General features: G+C 35.0%; 1 protein-coding gene across 15 annotated transcripts in view; it reads right to left on the reverse strand.

The window, feature by feature from the left end:
- The window catches only part of FOXP2 (forkhead box P2), a 394712-nt gene that overhangs the window by 107199 nt on the left and 272537 nt on the right, over positions 1–14976 (reverse strand). For 14 of the 15 annotated variants that reach the window (XM_088165468.1, XM_088165467.1, XM_088165466.1 and 11 more), the window contains one exon: positions 14474–14563. In XM_088165468.1, coding sequence (XP_088021594.1) covers positions 14474–14563 — 90 coding nt within the window. Of the gene's footprint in view, positions 1–11520; positions 11624–14473; positions 14564–14976 lie in introns of those variants that run through there. The other variant, XM_088165470.1, reaches the window with a different exon arrangement.

Raw genomic sequence — 14976 nt, forward strand, 5'->3', positions numbered from 1 at the left:
GAGACATTTCTACAATGTGAAGCAGAAGCCAAGCTGCATGACTCCTGGGAATAATTTATTTTGATACAGATGTCTGGTACTTTCTAGGTGACTTAGCAGGACTCTGGACTGGGAAATTTCTTCTTATTCCTTTTTTCCACTAAATATTTAGCTTCTCCAGACTAGAAAGAAATAAAACAAATTCCATATTTTATCATCATTTATAGGTTGACTGGATGAGATACTGCATCAGCCTTTGCTGAGCATGGTTTTAAGCACACTAAGGAACATCCCTGAAGTTGAGTCAAATGACTCAGAAACTGTGCTGATGTAGCACAAGAAAATCCAAGCATTCACTGTTGCCTGTGGTCCTACCCAACCAGACAGACATGTCAACTAATATTTATATCTTGAGACACCATATGTGTCACACAAAACTTACAAAAGAAAATAAGAAAGATCAAAGTTAAACAGCTTGTGCACATTAAACCAATGTTTGCACATCCATAATACCTGGGTTGGGAAGAAAAGCACCAACTGATGTTAAACATTACTAGAAATCAGGATTCTGCTAAAGAACAAATAATAAAGTAAAAAATCTCATCAAATGTATTTTAAAATAATTCTACTAATGTAATTACATGTAGAAGCTGGATAACATGCCCAACATATTGCAAATCTCTTAACATTAGATTACAAAACCTGATATGAACATCAAATGACGCAACATGATGCCTACATCAATTTGTTCATCCATCCTCATTTCAAATGCAAAGCTGTACTGTGAATTTAAAACTCAGAAAATTCTTGAAAGCAATCACTGTGGAGTTTGGTACACGTACTTTTTTATGAAGGGTATAAAAGCAGCCACTCTTCCTGATGAGGTCTTCAGTTCCCTTCATATTTTTTCACAATGATAAACACTCTTATCAAAGGAACCGTGGGATGGATGACTACACTAGGGAGAGTTGATCAGCAGAAAAACCAGCACAGTCTTTTTATCTAAAATTAGCCTCAGTGTAAGAGATGTAAATCATAAATTGCCTCCTAGGAGTAAGATCATACCCTAATCTTTCATACATGTCTAAGGCTTAAGGTGAGCCATCTTGCCATAAGTTTATCAAGTACTTTGCCTCTCTTGGATCTCTCAGAGAGTAGTATCATAGACATTGGTCTTAGGAAAAAGGAAACACAAAATATTTTTTTAATTACCACCACCTTCTAGTACAATTTCATTGTTGGTTTTGTCAGACCGAGAAGTAAATCAGAGGGAATACAATTGCTTTCAGTGACACTAAACATATGTAAGACTTACACTGAACAATTAGCTTTTAAATGTATATCTGATATCTTAATTTAAAAAACAGTATACCCAGAAACACACAAATTATCTGAAATACAACAAAAACACCTCAATTTCATATTGAAATAAATATTCTCTCACGCTAAGTCTCTGTTCTGTCACTAAGTTATTCTTTGTCACATCCTTTTAGTACTGACTTAACTTCCTACAAAATTGAAATTTAGCTTATTTCAGAAAAGGACAGTCAATAATGGAATTTCATTTTGCCTATTTTCATAGCAGCAATTTATATGAGATTATATGTTGACTGTAGCCTACATTAAAGTTAAAATTATGTTTATAACTTACCTTGATATGGTGTTTCATAGTTGTTTTCACCAACCTAATGGTAAATGATAGACTGACATCAAAAGAATGGAACCTACTTAAAGAATTGTGTTGTAGAGGCTTTTTAAAATGCTTCCATCTTCTTCTAAGGAATCCAGGCACCCTTTCTCTCCTTTTCATTGACTGGGTTATTTGTATGGAGACTGAAGATATAAAGGGGAAGATCCTTTTTCCTTACAGTGGGGGAGACACTGAAATTCTCTATATAGGATGAGGAATCTGAAGGTCTGGGCTTCACTAACTGCATGGCCAAAGCCGTAACAAAGATACAAACTCATGGAAGTGCCATGGAACTTCCAATGGAACTGAAGTACTACCTTCCTCTTTTTGAAGGCCCCTTTTTAATCACTTTCTGAGCATGACAGACGTTGAGCATCTGATTCCCTCTGTGGTGTTAGAAAGTGGCTATGTAGCTTGAAATCATTTGAAGGTCCAACTATTTTCCTTGTGCTTAATCACATTAATCCAATCTTTTCACTACCATGGAAAGTAATTATGGCTACTAAAATGCATACTGAATCATCCTGATATCAGCACTGTGTCACAAAGAGAATTGTTCATTAAGAGGCTGAACGGGGAAAGTTTAGATATTTTTAGGGGTTTCCATCTTAAACGCATGATTAAAAGCAGTTGTGAGAATTCTAACAGAATATGGTTTGTGAAATATGAAATTTGCTGGTGAAACCAGACTTTTCTTGGACGGAAGTCAAGTCCACTTGAATGGTCAAAAGCACATCATTAGAAAGAAAACTTACTGGCTTCTGGATATTGCTTGAAAAGACAGAAGAATAGCAAACTGAATTACAATAAATTATCATTTAGCCTACTGGGCTGCTTTTAACAAAGGTCAATACTCAGTGCCCAAAGAGAACAAGCACAGTGGCAGACAAATATTGAGATGTGTTCTGGAACTTGGATATATGTTGCTTGAAAACGTACATCATTCTTTCAGCTTAATTTCATGTATTTTACTCCACAAACAACAGAAAAATTGGATCCTGTGGACCCTCAGAAGAACTAGAAGAGCAGGAGGGCTGATAAAAGAGCAGAGGTATCTTCGGCTCTGTATGGATCATATCTCTTTCTTCTTTACTAAGGAATATTCAAAACTTGAGCAAACGGATTTTGGAATTCCATTAAAATTGTGAATGATATAGACCTATTCCTTGTGCTCACACAGTTGGGCATGAAATACAGCCAGAGATGTACAAGTATAAACTAGCTGCCTGCTGTTCAGTCCCACTTGAAGGGGCTCGTCAATGATGCATGTCTCTGTGGGTCTCTGCAGTTCTTTTTCCCTCCTTGCACTCTGATAGTAGTGCCCAAATGCACTGAACGCTCTCTGTGTATCTGATCCACTTTAAAATTGTGTACAGTAAATAATACAAGTAGACCCGTCTCTAACGCGGAGCTTTTGTAACTACAGTAGTAAGAATAATGAAAATAAAAGTTTCATCCTAACAATGAGATTAATACAGAAGACGATATCTAATGCGTTTTAAGTTAAAAACCAGTGGATTTTTGACCATGGACTGCTAGTCTAGCCAAGTGCCTCGACAAGTATTTGTCAAAACCAACAGTTTCTCACTGTTTTTTCTCTAACAGAGAAAGCACATAAATTATGATTCTATAAAATATACCCTTCTTGTGTGCAACACATATTAATAATTAATAGTGAAACTAAAGAAGTTCATAAAGAAATGAAATGAATGAAAATGTAATATATAATGTAATGAAATGAAAATCACAGCACTAAGTATCCCAGAATGAAAAGAGGAAGAATATATTCACCATCTTTGTGGCACCATTCCAAAGGCACTGTACTCATGATGTGTAATCACCAAGGAAAAGAAAAGGAAAATATAAAATGATCTGCAGGGTGAAACAAAGGTTTTAAAAATCTTTTTTAGAATTTCTGTTGACAGTTTTACAGGGGAGGGAAAAGTGACTTAAATAACAAGGATTCTTTCTGCGAAAGAAATTACTTTCTTCTAAAATCTTTCCCATTCACAGAGGTTTAATTGAGAACCAATTTTGTATAAATCATGTGGTGCAGCAGCATCTCTGATACATTAGATTTCACCTTAACTACAAGAAGGGGTCCAATACTGCTATCACTAAAATTATTTTGAGTCTTCACTTGAAAAAGTTAAATGATTCCACATACAATAAAAGTATTATCAAATAATTTTGTGCATTTTCATTACACTAGAACTTATTTTAAAGATGATGCCATTACTACTTTCAACTCTTTCTAAAAGCATTTCTAGCAACTTACTATACTTATAGTCAAAAGAATAAAAATATCCAATAAATCAAACAAATTTAGATAAATATTTTATCTTATCTTTATCCAACTCCTATAACCAATTGGCAGGTTTTACTATTTCAATTTATCTTTGCTATGTTACCAAAACCCCAGAGGATTAGGAAATCAGTCTGCTGATACATCTCTAGATGCATTTTAGGACACTATTATTAAAGCTATTATGGCTGATACAATTGCACTTATGTTTCTTAACTACAAATATTCTAAAGAATAATACACAAAGTCATAATTATTTGCTTCTAGAGGTATGGCTGAAGTATTATCATACCCCCCCCAGCCCAATTAAAATGACTGAATACTCACTCAAAGAACTCTAACCAAGTATTCCCCACCCAGAAAAAAAACATTTAAAAAATTCTAGACTAAACAATTTTTCTGGATGCTAAATTAGCATGACTTTTCTTAATGTGGAAAAGAGCCTCCTCTCTTAATCTTGACTCTGAGACTTATTGGATCATAGTATATGCGAGACTTTAAAATCGTTGCAATAATAATGATCTCATAAGTGGGTTGTTAGACTAATTCATTTTATTTTCAGGTACAACGAGACAATCATCTCAACACTATAAACACTCTAAAACATTCCAAAAGTGGGTATTTTTGGACGAAAAAATATTTTACAACTTGGTTGTGTTCTTTAAATAAATTCTGTCTCTTGTTTCAGCGTATTTATTGCCATGAAAAGCAAATTACTTTTAGAATGAATGCCTTCCTATTATAAATATCCGTATTTATTAATTCAGTGGTATTTCTTACAAGTCTTACTGATAATTATGAAGTCAATACATTTTTATATCTAACAGCCTGAAAAAGTCCAGACTATATTATTTATGGGAAAGCTACAGCTAATTAGATTATGCTCATAGAAATGCTTTATTGCAATCTAAGAGGTGAGGATTAAAATATCCAAAATGGTCATACACTGAAAGTGAATTTAAACAGATGAAATGTTCTGGATTTAGGATGCTACCTGAATTTTACGAAATGAAAGTTACTATCTAGTCTTCAGTCTTTTCTATCCATAAAACAGGACATAAGTATGCAGAAAATAAAAATGATTTCTGAAAAAATAATTAGCTATCATTTTCTTTAGGGTGTTTTAGGTAAATTCTGTAACTTTAAAAAGGCATTAAAATCTTTCAGAATAGTTTCAATGAGTCTTTACCTTTTTCAAGAAAACAGCAACAACAAAGAATACCACAACACTTCTGGACTAGAAGAGACTTTCTGAGTTTTACTTTTTGTTTCATTACTCCAATTCACAGCTTGTAAATCCCCTTCTAATTTGTTGAGCTGTAACTTTAAGCAGGCAAAATGTATGGGTGGTGGCTATTAGTCCCAGTGCTTCTACTAGAACAGTGATCCAGAACTCTTTTCTCTGCACAGTGAAAATCTCTCTTTTCCATAGGTTATTCATGCTTACCTCAGTTTCATATTACCATATTTAAAACTCTTTTAAAGAAATATGCCAGATATTTCTTCAATCCTAAATTTTGCTTTTTGACCCAAATTGCAGAGACCAATCCCAACGTTTCAGCCTGCATTCACTTTTTCTGGAGGAACCTTTCTTGCACTTCTATTGCTTAAAAATGTATCCAGAATTTACTCAAGCTCATTGTAGGCGCATAGCAATCATGCCAAGCTATCAGCTGCACTCAGAACAGTGAGATACCTTCACTCCATGGATATTCAGGGCACTGGTACTAGAACCCTGAATCTTCCAGCAGAACCTATATGGAGTACATTTCTAATACATCAGAAATTAGGTGGATTGCATATCTCCATTATTCCAGATGATATCTCAAAGATCTCTTTTAAAACTGAAATTTAATATTTCCCTATTTTGGGAAACTTGGAAACACAGTTTTAAATTTAAGATAATATCTTGCTTTTCTCACATTTGTTATATCTCTGGTCATTCACAGTCATACAGTGACCGAACACTGAGCTTCTCTTTTTAATTTAGGTGATGGACATAAGACAAATAAAATATATTTTCTCTCTTAAGCACCGTATTTTTTGCTGTATTTTCTAACATTTATTAGAATTTGCTTTCTAAATTAAATTTTTGAAAGATATGAATCCTGTTCAATAGCCCAGCTCTCTTGTAAAACCTATCTTCCTGTTTTGTTTCTCGTGGGTGAAATACATTCCCTGTTGCCAAGGAAGGCTTGGCATTTGGCATTTTTTCTTTCTTACCCTGAGTATGGGTTCAGCCATTTCTAATCAAGAGATATTTTTCTGCATACACCAACATCAATTATAATTTGCCTCCGAACTTGCCTTATCCCCTTTCAGATACTCTGCCTTCAAAGTGAGGATTTTCATGGTGTCCTACTCTGTTCTTAAAACAGAAATATTTATTGTTTTGCCTATGATTTCACTCTTAATCTTCCCTTAAGAAATACTTTACTTAAATTTGGAAATTTGACTATTCCTAAGCATCAAGTCCACAGCTATCTGCACACTAAATTACAGCTGCATCAATTTAGAAATACTTCTGCAAGTACCGAGTTGATTTTGATTTTTTTTTCCTCACATGTTTAGTTACTGTATTAGTTCTCCTCAATACTGTGGAAGCTGTCTTTCCTATTAGACAGAAACTATATTTATTGAATAAATGGATTTACTGTGAACACTTGTGGGAAAATCTCATTCTTCATTTATACTTCAAGTTCTTAGTAAGATCCTTGAAGCATATCGATGTTGCTGAAACACTGTACAGTCTCTTTTGTACATATTATTATTATACAATTGCTTTTCAAAGCTTCACATAATCAAGTAGTAAAGTAAGTAGTGTTTAGTAAATTTTTCACCATTAATTCTATTTCATAAGACCTTCATCTGTCTGTCTCAAGAAAATATTAGAAGCATAATAAGGCATAAAAAGACCTAGAACATCAAAGTGGCAATTGTTGACAACCTCCTTCCACAATAGGACGGGCTGATATGCTTTCCCACCCCACTGTGTGATTTCTTTTTCATCAGCACACATACTCACATGCTTTTCTTCTGTAGCATTACTGCATACTGTGTGATAATTTGGATCATTTTAACACTTTTAAACACAATTTTGCATGTACACATCTCAAGTGATGGCAAACTAAAATTAACACCTATGTTCATCTTGGCATACATTCAGATTCCTGATTAGTTAGCTCCTCACACCCCCAGTAAAGTCAACTTGCTTGGTAAAGCAACTGGACAACTATGACATCACAAAATAATGTCTAACAATTAGAAAATGTCAAGAAAAGAATTCAATTCACAAAACAAAATTAATCTGAAAAGTATGTGAAGAAATCAGTTCAAGGAATGACATGAATGGCCATGGAGAGAAACTGAACTTTAATGAGCAAAGCTGCATATGCTAACTAAAAAACCTTCATTGTTTAGTCACAGAACTTTGGTTTAGTCCAAAAATATTCTTAACTTTATAATTGTCTGATGAAAGGAAAAAGTTTGGCTGGGGGAAAAAAAAAAGATACTTTCCTTTATAATAAATTAACTAGAAACAATTCTGAAATATCTACCCCCATCTAGAGCATTCATAGAATATTTTGTGTAGTTTCTTTTCCTGCTTTGATAATTTCTAAATTGACATACACTAATGTGTTTTTCAACTTCAAGAGTATCAGGAGAGCCTTTCTTGAGTGGTGCGATCCTAAACTGGCATAATTAGGGCCCTGCCTGGGAGCAGACCCTTAAATAGAGCTGCACACTGAGTGGGGAACCATTCACACTTCCCCTCTCAGCTCTTCATGAGCTTTTCTGGGCAGTGAGCCAGCTGGTAAGAGAATCAGGCTGATCCAACCTGTTGCAGGAGCCTGGAGAAGAGGCTCAAGGGGAGCTTCAGCTCCCAGCTGTGCCGTGGAAGTGCTGACACAGCCCCAGGGGGACTGCAGGGGGACAGAGCTTTCCAGCTGCTCAAGAAGGCAAATCAACTTCAGTAGTGCTTGGGGATTCCTATAGGTCAGAAGACAAAACAGTGCACTCATCCCATATAAAGCAGTATTCCCTGGCCTCAGACAGGCTGCAGATTCTACAGTGAGGGAAAGATGAGTTTGCTGCTCTGCCATGTTCACACATGCTGCTCTGAACAGACCCAGACACTGCCTCTGAAGGTTTGTCCTTCTGAATCTGAACGAAGAACTGGACTGTGTGTTCCCCCTCTACTCCTAGTTCTCTAGAAGTACCAGAATCAACAAGAGAGAAAGGGGGAAAGGAAAGACATTCCAGTGATGTTGGTGATAATTCCTGGACAGTCACAGTAACAGATTGATACATTAGATTCTGCACAGACATGTGTTCAACATTAAAATGCCTTTTGAAATCCTTGATCACATAATAATCCTAATTAGTATTCTGCACATTCAATACCTGTAAACAGAGCTTGCATAATACTTTCCTTCATCTGAATCCAAAATATTTTATAATATTGCAACAATGTTGTCAGGATAAAGAGGTGATCTCTGCATCAGCTAGTTCTTCCTGTTTTTTTTTTTCCTCTGTTAGATACAGATGAATCTATTAAGGGATAACTTCTGTTGGAAAACTGCTAGTTAAAATTTTCCCATGCTACATATAAGGTTAGCTGGAATATTTTATACTCCTGAAAACGACAATAAGAGATAACACTTCAGGGTGATGCATATGTACTTTAAACTAGAAAGAAAACCACACTAACCAGTGCCCCTTTCTTAGTAGATGCATGTTTTTAATACTGGAAGTTTTCAAGAGTAAAATGTGACTTAAAGTAAATCTGTTATTAGAAGGCTTTACAGCAATATGGAACATGATGCAAAATACAGGTTTTCATGAATAGAAAAGATTGCAAAGACAGGACATAAGTCTTTGGAGCAAGTTCTATCTATATAAATAAGAACTTCCCAACAAGTTTGTGATACTAACACTTCCACTGTAAATTAAAGAAACAATATCCTGTTTTTTGTCTTTATTATTGTATTTTTACCTCTTCCTTAATGGAACTCCTGTTTTCTACACCATATAATTTTGAGCATGGATATTTTTCCTTTCCCTTCCCCCTACACCTTACGCAAAAATAACTCCTTGCCTTCTTTCCATCTCTTGGGGTTATCCTTGTCTTTAGAGTGGGTATTACTGATGCAAATTTCTGCACGTCAGAGGATAACTGCATATTCCTCCGAATAGACTTACAAGGGAAAATGGGACTTATGATTTTCCAGCAGCTATCTTCCAAATTTAATTTACCCCAAGCCTCAATGTTTGCTTATATGTAGGCCACACATTTCCTCTAGAATTATACTCGAGAGGGAGAAAGACTGTTTATCACTACTCTCCTCTTACACTACATATTATGCATTTGCATCTTTCTGTATCAGTTTTTTCTACCATGTACAAAATCCTACTTCTTATGCTCAGCAACATGCATTAGGTAAACAGAAATATGCAACATGCAGTTTATTAAAAAATAGTTTTAAACCAGTTAGATTTATTTCTATTTTTGTCCAATATAATGCAAAGAAAAATCTCTAGGTTACAAACATTACAAGTTTTTTCTTCTGTTTTTAAAATGGCATTTTTTGACTGACATTAAGCATGCACAGTTGAAGTCAAAGTGCATTAAATCAGAGGATATAATTTAAAAGCAGTGGGGTTTGAGTCTTTTTTCCCCACATCCCCTATTTCTTATCTCTCATCAACTCCTTATATATGTTTTAAAAAGTAACTAAAGGTTACAATATTAATGATATGTTTGCTTATTCATTATGTGCAATTTTAAACTCAGGCCTATATGAAGATCCAAAGGGAGATGACCAAACTAGGAGAGAGTAAAGCAAGGATAGTAGGTTAAAAGAGACTATGAATATCTTTTCATGCTAAATTTTCATGCTAAATTTCTGCATTTTGAGTGTCTTAAAAGAAACCTAGTTCTTCTGATGTTATGCACCAATGAAATAAAAATTAAATAATTAAAATTAAGTGCATACTTTTCCCAAATTTTATCAAATTATTACACTTCAGTGAAGTGCTTATGCTAAATAAACAAAGCTTACCATAACAACTCAACACTCCATACAGCATGATATTTATACAACTGCCTTGGTACACACTGAGCTTAACCCTTTGATTCCAGGAGTCATGATTTCATGACATGCCATCCTCTTATAGAATACATTAGTACTGATGTTGAAACAACAAATCACCTAACCTGAAGGAAAAAACAACTAAACATTTCATTGTAGGTATATTAAACTATGGGGCTGAAGATAATTATCTATTTATTCTAATTGGCATAATGTTCATAGTCTGACTCTATCAAAATAAACTACTCCTTCAGAGACATTACTGGGAATAGAAACAACTAGGCAAACAAATAGAATTACAACTGTGCAAATCACCAGGTATGCAGACAACAGTATGTGTATCATGGGGAGATTAGTATAAGCACAGAGACTGCCTACCTGGAAGGGAAATAAAATTGAAATGCTGTACACCAATACCCACCCAATGGCAGAAAATTGACAGCATTTACCTTGGGGTTATGCTTGTGCTCTCACAGTTCTTGAAGAGCTCCAAGTCTCGCTCATGACTGTAAATGTAACATGAAAATAAAGCTGCCAGTATTAAAACTCAAGCTAGATTATACCAGGTTCTTCAGTGGCTCTAAGGACAGTGACTTCCTGCCCTAGGAAAATGACCTACATGTTCTAAGAGCCAAGGTGACATTTTTCTCTGTTATGCCTACTATGGAAATTTGGTGATAGGGAGAGAATCCTTGAAAGCAATTAGTAAGCTTCACCACGGATTACCATTATAACAAATTCTACAGAAAAGGAAAATATTCTGAAATAAAAAATGGTACTACAAAAATCTTAACCTTACTACAGCAATATTTTACTGGAAGCACTGTTAAATAGTAAATGCTATTATCTCATCATATGCAGGTTAACATTACCCTCAACTCTCATCACAAACCCTCCATAGCTGTTTTGCAATATGTCATTAATCGATGTATGTGCTGATTGGATCCATTCAATTGGTGCATCAGTGTAATGAATGGCATATATAAACATGTTTCAAATACATTTATTCGGATATCTATACATGAAAGTAAAATCACTACCACAATTGGTACTCAAGCTTGTCAAAAGGGATGTTTTTCTTCTTCTGTTTTACATAAGACATGCTAATGGTTATGCCATCTGCAGTGTGAAACCCAGACAAATGTAAATCAAAGTAATAGTAGATCAAGACAAGCGTCTATCTAAAACTGTAATTTTTGCAGGTATTCTGTTAACTCGCAATCTAAATATAAGCCTCCTGTCCCTGATAGGATAACTGCTAGTTAAAGGTAACTTTTGCATTAGAAACTAAAACAAGAACTTCTGTACTTTTACAATAGATCACACAGCTAGTGGTATATTTGTAAAAGGCTTTTCATGAAGATACAAAAGACACTCAAATTATTCTAGGAAAATTTCAGCAGTTCCCCTAAAGACATCCCCTCAGTAAAGCACAGTAGAACATGATGACTTACCCAACACCCTCTTTTTGCAAAGGTGAGGACACAAATTTGAAGGTTTCTTCAATCAGCTTTCAACTTGCTGATTAGCTAGTAGGTGCTGTAAGTCACTGAAATACTTGACGCATATGAAATAACAGAGAGAACATACATAAAAACACCATATGCTACTTTCCCCCAGAAAAGATGGCCACTAAAATAAATACCAGTTTTTTCCCTCTTTGGCTTATGGAACAAACTACAGAGCACAAGATGCATGGCAAGGCTTGCCAAATAGCCGCCTTTTCTTGCAGATGTGTGAGCTAGTTTTTACGGTTTTATTGCATTTTTACTAGATTTACAAATCTGTTTTAACATATCGACAGTTGCCAGATTAGTAAATTCCTCTGAAATGGAGGAAATTACATATGCATTAATTTTAAAGTTTTTTTAAAATTTTGTGAGAAGTCTGTTTTCTTAATCACAAACACAAGTACAGGTATTCTTGCCTTATAACCCTCAATTTTGTCTTACAAAAATGTATACCTTATACAAATTTAGCAATTTCTACTGCTAGAATGTTTTGGTTGAAGTTACCATTAAGTTTGGAATAAGAAAATAATGCTGTACAATTTTATGACAGTATTTAGTCAAACAGGCAACATGGTGATTGAAATGTAAAATTCCACTACATGATGAACAATGGACAGTAAGCGACAGAAATAGAAAAGCTCAAAGGACTCACATCCAAAACCTTTATACATCCTTTTCACTAAAAAGGAAAATTAAAATGTAGTTTGTGCTCATACCTGAATTTACATGGTATTTGATACATAAAACCAAAGTCTAGGAGCAAATTCCATTTTTCCTCTCTTTTAAAAATGAACCAAATGAAGTGCTCAAGGCCAATAAGAGACACTGTACACACTGATAATGGAAGAAAAAGCTGGAAACATAAGCAATAATCTAAGCTTTAGGGAGCATGTAACCATTCTGAAAATAAAATTATTTGCTATATTTTGTTCTTCCTGCCTCTCAAGCATGATTCATGAGATGCTGACTCCTCCTGGGAAACAAGTGATACAGCACCAACACATGAACCCCTAGCATTTAAAGGGCATCAGGACAGGGTTAGTGTTTTGAGAACATGAAAGCACAAGACTCTCTTCATCTCATCATCCTCTGGGTTCTGTGCATGACTGTCTTTTGCATCCAAACCTGGTTTTCTATTATTGCACCAATGCCTACCAAAACAGTGCACCTCCAGACTTCTTTAACCTTGAAAAGAAAGTTTGTGAATGGGTGGAGAATGTGAAGAGTCAGTAGCTCCTGGACTGTGCTGGTTTAAAAGGTGGAGGATTAAAGTAAGAAAAAATGTGTAAAACATATACTGGAAAAATACCACTATTTATGCCTGTTTCATATACTTTCCTTATTGCCTGGTGTCAGACAATTTAGAGACAGAACATAGGGCTAGATGGATCCTGTACACTCCTTGTACGACCCATGTTATCTTTCAGAATGAAGAGCTAGCAGAATGAAGTACTTTCACAATATTCATTAAATCAATAATTTTCACGGTTCAACCCTTCAAGGTCACTAATTCCACTTTAAAACTTAAAAAGCCCATATAGTTCATAAGCTTCTACCTTTATGGCTACTCTTCTTATGTGCCTTCAGTGCAAAAGATAGTTGATACAAAGCAAAAGTGAATTTGCAGTTACAAAGCAAAGTCAAGGGTGAAGAGTAGAAAGTTGAGAGGGTCCCAGGACTCAGCCTCAGCCAAGACTGGACTACAACTGCAGTATGGCAAGATACCATCATGTCATGTTTTCCTTTTTTCCATTTTCTTTAGTCATATTCCTAAATTCCTGTTTGGTTCTGAGCAAACAAATAAAACCTTAAAAGAAGATTTGAAGACAGCTGATCAGGAGTGTGGACCTGTTTGCTGTGTCCAACATTGCTCCACCCCGTTTCACAAAGAAAGGGAGACAGTGTGAATCACATTCAGAAAGTGCAGAAGTGAACAAATTTTACGACATTTCCCTGGTGGAAAAAAAAAATACATTCCAGTGCCTGGGGTTCTCTATTATGCATGACAAAAACTAAAAATGAGATAAAAACACCCTACTCCATTAGAAAATAGGGGAAGTCCTGAGAGAATAAATGCTCACCCAGAAAAATAGATGTGAGGAAGAGAATGGTAGGATTTATACTTTTAAAAAATTTCCTGAACAAAATAAAGTTGTCTGCAACACAATGTAATTCAGCAGTTAAGCACCCATATTTGGTCTATATATAAGAGGGAACAAGTTTTGTCAGCAGAATGCAATTTAATATGGAACTCTGCATTAGGAATAAACGAATTAATACCTCATAAAAATACCACACTGATAAAAGTTTCCAAGAATAAAACTCTATTTATGTTTTTACTAATGCATTTAAAATAACTATTCAGTAGCAGAACTTCTGTTTACCCATTCACAATCTAAAGCCCAACAACATTCTAATGTGAAATTTCATGACATATATTTTTTTCTAAAATGGCAGAAACAGCTTTCATAATTTCATGCACTTGTGTTGGTAAGTTTCTGAACACTTCTCTGTCACTTAGATATAGTACCTGTGAGGTATTTAGCTTTTTTTTTTTTCAGATACTGTTTTTCTCCTAGTGTTAACATGTTTTTACAATTTAAACCATGTACGCATAAAAATCACATACCAATTTTGTAACATGTCTATAAAGAATTAATGTACCACAGTTACTGAACTCAGACCTTTTAAGCATGTACAGCCACAAAAGACTTTTGTATCTCATAGTGATTTTTTTCTGTGCAGTCAGCAGCAAGAAGCCTGTAACCTGCAGCATGTGAATATGCACATACACACCATTAGAGGACAGGACTGACAAACACCCCTCACGTGTGAGGAGAGAACACGGCACTCTTCTCTGAGACTAAGGTCCCAAAAGCAAGGAGACTTTACTAACCTGCAGCGGTCTCTGTTTCTCACTGCCCTTAGGAGATTTCAGTCCACTTGTCTGTTGCTGTAAAAGCAGCTGCCTTGCTGCCTGGAGTGCCTAAAAGTGAAAAAAAAAAAAAAAAAGTAAATAAATTTGACCAATTCCTAGAAAGAAATCAGTTACTCATTGCTAATGTAAGGTAAAAGTCCAATTGAACAAACAAAATCCCCTCCTATTCGATTTGTATTTGCTAGATTTCAGACTTCAGGGTTTTTTTTTTCACTTGAAATGTTAAAAAAAATATTCTGAAAGTACATATATAAGACTTCACTAGAATTTATGGATGTACATGAAATCCTGCAGGAAATAAAGTTAATTTGTTTGAAGTGCTTGAAGAGGAAAAATCATAAACTGCATCAATAGCCTCATTTCCACAAGGAACTTGTCTTTGAGTGTTCAACTAAAATGCCCACTCCCTTGCAAATTATCATTCAATTTGCATTTTCGTATTACAATTTGAAGTAAAAGCA

Source organism: Sturnus vulgaris, chromosome 5 (genome assembly GCF_052056855.1).
Source record: "Sturnus vulgaris isolate bStuVul1 chromosome 5, bStuVul1.hap1, whole genome shotgun sequence".
In the NCBI taxonomy this organism is placed as follows: domain Eukaryota; kingdom Metazoa; phylum Chordata; class Aves; order Passeriformes; family Sturnidae; genus Sturnus; species Sturnus vulgaris.